We start from the raw sequence: 12740 nt of genomic DNA on the forward strand, positions 1-12740 counted from the left end.
GGTCGGAGTCTGGAGATGTTTCTGAGGTGGAAGAAGGCGGATTTGGTGACGGAACTGACATGGGCTTGGTAGGAAAGGGTGGAGTCCAGGATAACGCCCAGGTTGCGGACCTTTGGGGAAGGGCAGATGGAGCAGCCGTCTATATCGAGGGTGAGATCTCCAACCTTCCGGAGCAGGGCCTTGGGTGCCACAACCATGAGCTCAGTTTTATTGTTGTTCAGTTTGAGAAGGTTAGATGACATCCAGGTTTTTATTTCGTGGAGGCAGTTGACAAGGGAGCATGGGGGGAGCTGGTTGGATGGTTTGGTGGAGAGGTAAAGTTGTGTGTCGTCCGCATAGGAGTGGAAACAACTGCCACCCACAACCATTCCTGTCCACAGCAATGGTTAGGAGATAAACCAATAGCATTTACACTAAAACGCCACGACTCTCTACACCACCACTCTGCCAAAACAAGTTAGCACTAACTAACTATATCGCTAAATTAGGGGGCTAGCTGTCATGACCACTGGTTCCAAACAAGCACACTGGCCTGAACACACACTCAGGAAAACCGAATGCACTCTAAACTGTAAGCTAGTCGAAACCGACTCCAGTGCTTTTCTTTCACAAACGAAAACACGTCTCAAAGCTATGCTATGTAGGCTATACAGTATATGCACTAGCTCCCAAAAGGTGTATCCTGAACTATGAGCCCAGAAAATGTACAACCTAGGCTTCTGTCAACATAATCATAAACGTTCCTAGGGGTAATAATTATTAAGCTAAGGTCGCTGAAGCTAACTCCAAAGCTAACCAGGAGGCCTAAAATTGTAACCTTGTACTGCAGGGGTTCTCAAACCTTTTTATACCACAACCCCATTTTATTTAGGATTTTTTTTTGGGGACCCCACATATCGCGTCATTTCAACGTGGAATTAAGGAATATCAAAATAAAAACACACGTTGTTGAACTTGATCATGCATATTTATTAGAACATTTTATTACAGCACTATGTTATCAATACAGGCATATTTAGCCAACATTTTTATTTTACTTGCCAATGCGCGATGCCACTGTCACCTACCCTCAACCCCACTTTGGGTCGCGACCCGTAGTCTGAGAACCGCTGTTGTACTGAATCCTACATATTTGACAAGAACATGATCCTAAACCTACTGAGTGCAAATCTAAACCGCCCTAATGGAGACACGGAGTCACCTCTCGTGGGCCAGCTCCATCCTTGCTCCTGTGAACGGCCAGCCGTGATGTGGTCAGTAGAGTTCAAGTTAAAGGGTGGTTCCTTCATGGCAGTATCAAAATAGAAACCAGTCCATACTGTGTCTCCTCCAAACGCCCCTGCTGCACAGCAGGAGGCACTCAACAATCAACCTCCAGCTTTACAGGCTCACCCAGCTCCAGTCAGTCACGTGATAACTCTCCGTATCACTTGGGGCTACTGCTTATTGTATTTCACTGTCAACATGTGATGCTATCTTAGCTCAGTGCTATAGCTATGGTCAGTGTCAGGGGGAGCTCTTTTTTGGGGGGGGGGGGGGGGTCAGTGGCGCGCAGTGTGAGGACTTTACTGTGACGCTTGCTGTAGATGAGTAATGTTACAAAACCCCACATAGTCCACTCCATCTGATCCAACACTAAAAGACACGAGACAAGCGCAACACTAGGGGCACACCACCTCTTAATATATACTGTAGGCTCTGTAATTCGTGAGTCTGCCTTTGTAATTGTAGCTTACCACCACCGGTATGACTGTGTATGAACGAATAATGGACTCTGTGAAACGCTCTGGGTGTCATGAAGAGCGCTATATAAATCCAAGCCATTATTATTTATTATTATAATTAGAGCAACGTCTCCTACCGGAGCCACGGAGCAATAGAGAGACGCAAACTGTTCTGTTTTAAATCATTATTTTCTTTTGGACAATAAACCTTACAAACTACATCAGCTGCAGCAGCATGGACATTCAATTCTGTCAACATCCACAACTTTTGTTACCCGACCCGAGTAGAAAAGTAGGTGCACCATGGCACGTTGTCAAAATATTAGGGAATGACAAGCGGCCACTACACATACCATAGAACATTTATAAATTTGCAATAATGATAATACAGTTACTGTAATTAGGAAAAGCTGGTCTTACCTTACATTTTAAAACAGAAGCAGATGTTTTGTTTTTTCTTCTGATAAAACGTGGGTGAAGTTTGACTTGTGCCTGCAGCGCCGCCACGCTCCGATGCAAGAATAGCATGCATTTCGCTATCTATTACGGCGAATTAGTGAGCAATCATGAATCATACATTTTGTAATTTTACGCAATTATACACGATGATGACGATACAGAGAATTGAGAAAAATAGAAATGCATGGCAAAAATAGCATTTATTGTCAGTATTTTAGAGACCCCCAAAATTTCACAAATCATGTTTTCAGGGGAGCTAATGTCTCATTAAGGGGAGCTATAGCTCCCCTAGCTCCCCCACGGTTCGCACCCTGGCTATGGTACAGTAAATGAACAAGTAACATGTGACATCACTCTTGATGTTTTCATCTTTGTTATCTCTGAGAATGCACACAGGGGCCCTGACGTAGTTTGAGATATTGAGACTATGAGAATGTTCTCAGAAGGCAGAGCAGTTAAGCTGTAGCCCTATTTTCAGAAATGTTTTGCATCTTTGCCGGTGAATAACACCATGAAAACATTGAGGTTCTTTTGATTACACACACTGAGCTCATTCAACACCTTCTTGAGATCAAGTGTACACAATCTAAGCAAATGAATAAAAGGAAGATGATTAAACAGATGGATTTGTATATACAGTAATAAATTATAATCCATTTTAATTATAAATTCATATTTGACCTTGAACTTGACCTTGACCTTATTATGGCCAAATCACACATCTATGATTAATTATATAAGGGGACCCTACAGCTTAACAAGTGCAGCAAATCAGCAGAGTGAGTACCCGGTGACAGTTCCCTCTCGTTTGGCTTGCATAGGTATTTCTAGCAGTATGAACTTTGACGAAGAAGAGTACGATGAGGATGAAGTCAGCTCCAGTTCCTCCCAGCTCAACAGCAACACTAGACCAGGCTCTGCCACCAGCAAGAAGTCATGCAAGGTACTGTAGATGGGATGATGCCCTCTGCGCTCAATGGATGATGTGTGTCTGTTGTACGCAAGCTATGTAGCATGGATCAAGTCAGAAAGTGTGCACCAAATAATCGCTCATTTGGATTCTCATCTAATCTCATCTCCTCTAATGTAACAGTTTCTCATCTATTTCATTACGTAATGTAATAATAATTCATTATATGATTTGTGAATTGCATCTTACAGCTATGTGAACAATGCTTAAAATATCCACGTAAAAAGAACAACAACAATGGCAGCTACTCAACATATGTGCTCCAGGGTGTTATGATAGGATTCATGCAATTGTCTGCTGTCTTGTTACAGTTTGCTGCCAAAAGAACTGCTGATTATTATTCCCATTAATATTTTAACTTGTCCGCACTGTTTATTTGCAAGTGATCAGATCGGATGTGTCTGTCCAGACATCACCAATCTATTTGTATGGGTTGCTGTGGTAACGTTAGCTGCCGCTAGCCTAATGGTAGTTGACACCATAACATAGCCAACACTGTGTAAGGACACTGCCACAGAGGGTCTTGACTGAGTTCACCTGACTGTATAACTTTACTGTATAATGTGAGAAGGTGACATGTTCAGACACATGTGTGAGTGAATGGGTAAAATGTGAGGAACAAATTGTAAAGCGCTTTGGATAAAAGCTGTTATATGAATGCAGCCATTTACCATTTACACAAAAACCTTCTCTGCTCTACGGCAACTCAAAAGGGTCATATACAACAACAACACATAATAAAACATAAGTCAGTTATATTAATGTAGTGTTTGTGAGAACAAACAACAACAACTACAACATACTACAATGTTAAATTTATGCCGTTAGACCAGTGGTCACCAACCTTTTTAATTAAGCCCAAGATCACTTTTTTTTTTGTGGTGAAGGCAAGATCTACCTATTGAAGCGTTGAGAGAAAAAGACAGCCAAGATTGTACTTTAAACCAGTGTTAATTTTTAGGGATGCCCCGATCGATCGGCCAGCGATCGGTATCGGCCGATATTCAGTATAAATATGAGATTGGTGAATTCCGATAATGCTTTATTTTCGCCGATCGTGAAAACCGATCGAAAAACATGATCCAATTCTTAGCAGAGATCTCACTCACTGACTTCTGTCTCAGACACACGGAGCTGCAAACTGCCGCTCCTCCTCCTCCTCCCCTGCCCCTCCCGCACCCGTGTAAACACAGAGGAGGCTCCTATAGTCTGCTCTAGTCTAGTGCATGAGACCGTGAGCTAATGTTAGCTACCGAGCTATCGTTACTGTTTAAACAAAATTACCCAGTCAACTATTCACTTTTAGTTTAATACATGAGGCATTGTCTAACGGTATCTAGCCGGCTAGCTACTGATAGCTCCTGATATCAACAAATGCTCCAGCAATAGTCTAGTAGTGCATGTTGATACCTCCGTTAGCTCACGTTAGCTCACGTTAGCTCACTGTTCAAAACGAAATGTCCCATTAAACTAAATAGTTCACTGATGCGTTGTCTTAACGTTATCTAGCCGGCTAGCAGTAGCTACAGATAGCTCCTGATATCAATGTCTTATAACATTGATTTGATGCGTATTCGAGCCCCGGCTTGCATCACAGTCACGAACGGGGCTTGCTGAGGGAGTAGGGTATATCTGCAGAGCCGCAGATACCCTGCTGAGGGCATGCTGAATGTGATTTGACCAAAGCAGAGTATACACACAGACAGTGGAGATAGCGAGCATTTTGACTTGTTGCGTGGTGGCGATGTCTCGCAGATAATACAACTACAAGTATAATTATATAATATATATATTTTATAAAAAAAAATCAAATAAAAGTATATATATTTAAAAAGAAATGTATAGAAAACCAAAAACTATCGGTATCGGATCGGTATCGGCCGATATGGCTCAAGACGATCGGTATCGGTGGCAAAAAACGTGATCGGGGCATCCCTATTAATTTTGTCAACTAAAATGATGACGGAAGATGTTTGTCAACGAAGGTTTTTTTCATGACGACAATGAGACGTGACGTCACGTTATTGAAGACCATGTGACGCTAACGATACTAAATAGTTTATTAAATATCGTTGAGCACAACTGAGGACACAAAAATGTAATTTACAAAAACCAGGACGAAATTTCTCTTCATGTATGTTGATATTGTTGACTAAAACAAGACGAGACAAAATAATTATAACTTTTCTTAATGCCATCGTCCCAACAGAGCAGTGTGACGGGCAGCTCTGTTATTAGCATTAGCTGAAGAGCTATTTGAAAAGCTTTTTTTAACTTAACGTTACCTTGGCTAAAGTTGGGACTATTCATAATCCAGCTGCAGACCTGCAAGCAAAGTACAGCAAGTTGGCAAAGGAGTATTCCAAGGTAAATCACTTTTTCACCAGTAACGTTACATTGTTTGTATTTCCATCTAGCTTGCGTTAACTAGTGGCTAACCTAGTGTAGCCGGTGTGATCTTACTCTGCATTGTGTTTTCGATTCGACCCCTGTTAAGGGATCGCCCTGAGTGGGAGTTGAACCCCGGTCTCCCGCGTCGCAGGCGGCATCACAGACCACTATACCAAGAGGTGAATTCACTTCTTGCTATTGGGTCTGGATGCCTCTGGGGAGTGAGTTTACTTGCAGTACCGCTTAACGTCCACAGCCACTTCACTTACTGTCCCTCGTGACTGTGGATAGGCTGCGGTACCTCCGTTACACTAGCTCACGCTAATGTGGCTAGCTGATCGACCTCTCGCACACAATTAATGACATGTTGCGGACAGCCATACCGGTGACAATGTTTAGCTTTTAGTGCCAAATGATAAGAGTCTGAGGCGGAGTTTCAAAAGAGAATGTTGAATATTTATTGTGCATTAAAAATCACAACAGAGCCTCTGCTACTAGCTGACCTAAACGGAGCCTTCTGGAAGCAAGTGCAACAACGTATAATGTCCGTGTGGAACCAATGTGCCAACAACCTTTCCGTGGGTGAAGCATAGTTGAGCATAGTTGTCATTTAATGATACTAATACTAATCTATACAATCACCTGTTGTTGAATAAATACCATTACTTTCTAGTTATTACTAAAGAACAGTATATAAAACAGTAGCTGTAAAAAAGAAAAGAAAAAAAAAGTTTTATAATTTATATAATATATATATATATTTTTGTACATTAACTAAAAATAGACAAAAATGTCATCCGTTTTTCGTCGACAAAATCTAGACTAAAACAAAATTGAGACAAAAACTGACTAAGACTAAAATGCTCAGACATTTAGTTGACTAAAACTGACTAAACGAAAAATAAATGAAAATGACTAAATATGATGAAAACAAAAAAGGAGCACTTGACACATGACTAAGACTAAAACTAAAATTAAAATAGCTGCCAAAATGAACACTGCTTTAAACTAAATGACTTTTATTTGCCTGTATTCTAATTACATGCAATGCTTTGGTCCAACATTAAAACGTCAAAGTAGAACTGTAATATGTACTTTCTCAGTCAGTGCTAAGTGCAGTCATCTTATGCAGCATCACTTTTCACATAAAAAAAAAGTAGAACTGTAATGTGGACTTTCTCATATTATTAACAGTGACAAACATATTTACAATTAGCATTTTATAAAGTAGAACTGTAATGTGTACTTTCTCAGTCAGTCCTAAGTGCAGTCATCTTATGTAGCATCACTTTTCACATCAAAACAAAAGTAGAACTGTAATGTGGACTCATATTATTAACATTATAAAATGCTAATTGTAAATATGTTTGTCAAAGTAGAACTGTAATATGTACTTTCACAGTTAGTGCTAAGTGCAGTGATCTTATGCAGCATCACTTTTCACATCAAAACAAAAGTAGAACTGTAATGTGGACTCTCAGGGAAAGATTTTTTTCTTTTTTAAGATTACCTTACCTCTCTATCTTTTTTATGCTAGCTTATGCCTGTATTTTTTTTTTACTGTTGTGAAGCACTTTGAACTGCAATTTCTGTATGAAAAGTGCTATACAAATAATATATTTGTTATATATATATTACCACCACAATTGCTTGTCTAAGCCGAGCAGTTGGTTTCAGTTGAAAGCCAGTTCCTTTGATGAACCGTGGTTTCTCTAAGGGGGCACTCAGTGGGACTTCATTATCACAACAAAGAAGATGAAAAAAGACACAAACCTTCCAACAGCATACAATTTTGCAAGATAATAACTTCTCAAAATGGGAACATAACTACAGCATAACCAGAAAGAAAGACTGCTATGAACATCCTTGCCCCCATATCGAGATGAAGCTTTATGCTTATGTCTGGGATACTATATGATTCAGTCAATTATGACAGATTGATGCTTTATCATCTTGGCTTACTATAAGTGACTTTGTATGAAAGTCGTATCATAGTTCTATAGCCTACTGTTTCAGAAAAGACTTACACCAACAAGACTATGTGAAATCATGTAAAGTATCCTCATTTTAGAATCGATGTTCAACCAATTTAACAAGTGAACAGAAATGGAATGGAAATAAATACATATGGATCAGAATTAAATTAAATAAAAATAAATAAATGGATTGTTTTGAAATACAGTATGAACTGAGTTTTTAACCAGTCTGAACAGATTCCTTTAAGCATAATTGTTGAGCGACAAAGCAGTGTTCTATGATGATGAGGTTTTCACAGAGGAGCTAATCCATTTATCAATCCATCCATTGTTCCATATATCGACGGCTGGAATGCAAAACATCCTATCTGAAATAGCTTTTGTTACAGCCCTTGGATCCAAACGACAGAGTCTCGACTGATGCATAAGACGATCTTTATTTAATTGTCCATCCGTGACGCCATCTTAGCACCGTGAAAACTGCATTGGAAACGTACATAAACAGACAAACAAACATTTCACATAACGGTTTCCACAGCACAGTACAAACACTAAACTAAATAACATTGGTATCAAACTACAAGGATTACATTCCTACACAAGACAAAAAATCATTCATTCACGAATTACATTCTACAAAGTTACAACCATAATCAAATAAACAACAAAGCATACCTTGCTGTGCTCTCCAAGGAATGTAAACCGAAAAGGTCCTTTCTTCCGTTTAAAACACACGATCAATACATGGGGATACAAAGGATAAAAAGTCGCACAGAAATACAAAGGCGATACAAACAGACCAAACTTTCCTGCTGCCAACTACATCACTTAACAGGCGCTTCCAGCTGTCCTGATCTACAGTGCGCCAATAGGGACAGATTTATGTAGGCCTACGGGTATCGAACTCCGGTAAAATCCCACACGTCATTTCAAGGCATACATACAGTACATACCATAGTGCCTAAGCCTAACCGTTGAAAGAACTTGCCATCACGCTCCAAGACAAATATCTGCATCACACAACACAACAACAGCATAAACTCATGTTGCAAACTGCGGTTACGGAAAGTACAGCGTCGGCCAATCAGAGAGCTTTTAGACGCTCGGCTGCTTGCTAGGTCGTTTCAAACCAGCGCCCGAGTTCCATCATAATACATCATATTCAACGCAAAGCGCGTGGCTGCGACGGATACAGCGATGAACCAGTGCACGGCGGGCACGCGCACTCCAGGCGCAATTGCGCCTAGCCCAGAGAGAAATACGGCGAGGAGAAATGCCTGCGGCTACGTAATGAAAAGGTCTATATCAGACAGAATCGTCACTTCCTGTTCAGGAAAACTATTATTAATCTTTGTAAAATTAAGTTATATTGTGCATTGGAAACACAAACATACTTAAAACGAGTAAATATTATTCATTTTAAACATGTGTATATTATTTATAGGGCTATAAAACAAAAAACTAAAACGTTTTTTTTTTCTTCTTCTCTGATTTAACAGGTGGGTCAACAGGTGGGTCGGCGCCCTAGCGCCCCTAGTGGTAGTATTGGTGTATTGTATTGGGTCGCCTTAAAAGAATTGCATTCTGCAAGACGTTTTTTGAGTTTTCTCAAGAAAGTGACATTTTCAGATAGGAGGTTTTCGTGTTTCAGCCATCGATAATGGGTTAGCAGGTCGGTGAGCTGTGAGTCTACCAAACATTTGACCACAGTTTAGGTGGTACCAATACCTGGTCTGGCCTGTAGATTATTATGGAGGGTGGGTACAGTATCTTCATAGGCTTAAACAATATTATCTACAAACATGTATCTTTTCAAAATACTTCTAGACTGGAATTTGCCACATTGGGTGGTACTGTACGGATTACTCAAATGTCTGGTCTTGGCCCATGGGCTATTGTGATTGTAACCAGGATGTCTGGCCATGGTTGTTGGTTCCGTGCGGTGCTCAACCTCGGTGTGAGTTCAGTCTGAAGCTGGTGTGTCCCCCCTCTGTCCTGGTTTCACTGTGTCTCCCCTCTGTCCTGGTTTCACTGTGTCTCCCCTCTGTCCTGGTTTCACTGTGTCTCCCCTCTGTCCTGGTTTCAGACACACGCTGTGTCTCCCCTCTGTCCTGGTTTCAGGTTTCAGACACACGGCGTGTCTCCCCTCTGTCCTGGTTTCAGACACGCGGTGTGCCAGTTCCTCTCCCCACGGAGGTTCCGCTCTTCAAGACTCATTAGCCTTTTCTAATGAAAGCTAAATCGGCCGCCTCATAATTTGAGTATACCGTGTGTGTGTCGTGTCTCTTCTCCCACAGGAAGCGGCCTCCGCATCCACCCTGCCCATCAGCGAACCTGCCGTCGACGTGGACGACCTGGAGGAGTTCACGCTGCGCCCCGCGCCCCAGGGGGTCAGGGTGAAGTGCAGGATCACCAGGGACAAGAAGGGCATGGACCGAGGCATGTACCCCACCTACTATCTTCACCTGGAGAGAGAGGACGGCAAGAAGGTGAGAGGAGGGCCAGGCTATGCAAAAATAATTGTTCACAGAGTTTCACAGAATCCACCCTGAAACGGAATTCACATTGTGCTATTCTAATTAGGGATGCCCCGATCGATCGGCCAGCGATCGGTATCGGCCGATATTCAGTATAAATATGCGATCGGTGAATTCCGATAATGCTTTATTTTCGCCAATCGTGAAAACCGATCGAAAAACATGATCCAATTCTTAGCGGAGATCTCACTCGCTGAGTTCTGTCTCAGACACACGGAGCTGCAAACTGCCGCTCCGTCTCCTCCTCCTCCTGCCCCTCCCTTCCCTGTGTAAACAAGCTCGGGCAATAGTCTGCTCTAACCTAGTGCATGCGACCTCCGTGAGCTAACGTTAGCTACCGTTACTGTTTAAACAGAATGACCCAGTCAACTATTCACTTTTAGTTTAATACATGAGGCATTGTTAACGGTATCTAGCCGGCTAGCTACTGATAGCTCCTGATATCAACAAATGCTCCAGCAATAGTCTAGTAGTGCATGATAGCTCACGTTAGCTCACGTTAGCTCACGTTAGCTCACTTTTCAAAACGAAACGTCCCATTAAACTAAATAGTTCACTGAGGCATTGTCTTAACTTTATCTAGCCGACTAGCAGTAGCTACAGATAGCTCCTGATATCAATGTCTTATAACATTGATTCGATGTGTATTCGAGCTGAGGGCATGTTGAATGTGATCAATAGGGTCCAGCTGCAGCGCCGGAGAATCCTGGCCGTAGCTGGAGGCTACTCGAGTACACACAGCCAGTGGAGCTGTTTGCAGATAGCGAGCATTTTGACTTGTTGCGTGGTGGCGATGTCTCGCAGATAATACAACTACAAGTATGATTATATAATATATATTTTTTATAAAAATAAAATAAAATAAAAATTATATATAAAAATATTTTTTTTTATATCAAAACGATCGATATCGATATCGGTATCGGCCGATATGGCTCAATCGGTGATTGAGTGATTGGTATCGGTGGCAAAAAACGTGATCGGGGCATATAATTCTAATGATCTTGGGACCGTTAAAATGTCACATCGTCGATTTTTAACCTTAATCCTATGGTTCTGTTGTGAGGAGGACATGTTGTGATGTCCCGTGTCTTGAGAGTTCAGCCGCATCGGCGCCTCGAGATATTCCTCTTGGTGATGTCACTGAGAGGAGAGCAGACCTGTGTAGCGAACTGGTGATGTCACTGAGAGGAGAGCAGACCTCTATAGCAAACTGGTGATGTCACCTGGTGATGTCACTGAGAGGAGAACAGACCTCTAACTGGTGATGTCACTGAGAGGAGAGCAGACCTCTAACTGGTGATGTCACTGAGAGGAGAGCAGACCTCTATAGCAAACTGGTGATGTCACCTGGTGATGTCACTGTGAGGAGAACAGACCTCTAACTGGTGATGTCACTGAGAGGAGAGCAGACCTCTAACTGGTGATGTCACTGAGAGGAGAGCAGGCCTCTATAGCAAACTGGTGATGTCACTGAGAGAAGAACAGACCTCTAACTGGTGATGTCACTGAGAGGAAAGCAGACCTCTAACTGGTGATGTCACTGAGAGGAGAGCAGACATCTAACTGGTGATGTCACTGAGAGGAGAGCAGACCTCTAACTGGTGATGTCACTGAGAGGAGAGCAGACATCTATAGCAAACTGCAGACACTATTCCCTACCATTTAATAGGGGGGGGGCTTTCATCTTATCTGAATGAAATGTTACACATTGAGTTTGGATACAATTTTGAATGATGGATTTCATATATTTTGGTATTGACATACACAAATAGGTAAAATTATTCAACAAGGTTCAATGGGTTCATTGTTCTGTTTCAATGTAATGAATAACTAAATAGTTGGATTTGGGTTTTTCAAAATGTTGTTTTTATCATGATTTATTTTTTTATTATTATAAAATACAGTACATGGATCACCTTTCTTCCCTACAATCTAAATAATATTTTTTTTAAAGGCTCTGTACATTTCTGGTTTGGAAGCACCATGTAAAACCTGGTGGCAGTACCTACAAGGTGAAAAGAAAGTGCTTTGCGTAAAGGAATATGTGTCCCGACGTGACCAAACCCGACTTGGTGCGGCGAGATACAAGCATCAGAAAACGCGAAAATGTCTTGCACTTCTGAAATTCGAACAAATCGAAATCTTGCTTTTTTGACTGCTTTGAAATGTCATTGCTCTGTTCCCTTATTTGCAAAACTTAATACAACTTGTAAATGAGTAAATTATTGTTATTTGTCCGACAGTATTGTGTCTCAATACTGTGGGTAAGACTACAAACGAGGGCTTAACTTAAGCTGGGTGTGGTCTGTCTGCGCGTGTTCATGCATTAAATGCAGGTACTTAGCAAGGTGTTGAAACACACACAAGGATAGCTCTCCTATATATATATGAATGAAAACTTTATTTAACAGATTGCAGAATGGGTACAATACAGTACGGCTCAATACACACAATTGTTAACACTTTGAGTGCCAACGACGAAAATTCTCGTTATTAATCGTTATTTTTTTTATTAGCGATTTCCATTCATTTTTCATCAATCTAGCCTCACGTTACCACTGGGACTCTCTCTGAGCTCGAACAGGGAAAATACAGCACCCTATCGTCTCCCGGATGATAATGCACCCATTGGATTGGACTGAATGAAAACGCATGGGGAAAAGAAAATCCGGAATCCACA

General features: G+C 41.3%; 1 protein-coding gene across 1 annotated transcript in view; it reads left to right on the forward strand.

Annotated features, from left to right (window-relative positions):
• Positions 1-12740, forward strand: part of tub (TUB bipartite transcription factor) — a gene marked incomplete at both ends in the record, with an annotated part of 447589 nt that overhangs the window by 418594 nt on the left and 16255 nt on the right. The window contains 2 exons of the mRNA XM_084307358.1: positions 3005-3126; positions 9818-10009. Of these exons, the coding sequence (XP_084163484.1) occupies positions 3005-3126; positions 9818-10009 (314 nt within the window). The remainder of the gene's footprint in view (positions 1-3004; positions 3127-9817; positions 10010-12740) is intronic.

Source organism: Notolepis coatsorum (genome assembly GCF_963971535.1).
Source record: "Notolepis coatsorum genome assembly, chromosome: 2".
Lineage (NCBI taxonomy): Eukaryota > Metazoa > Chordata > Actinopteri > Aulopiformes > Paralepididae > Notolepis > Notolepis coatsorum.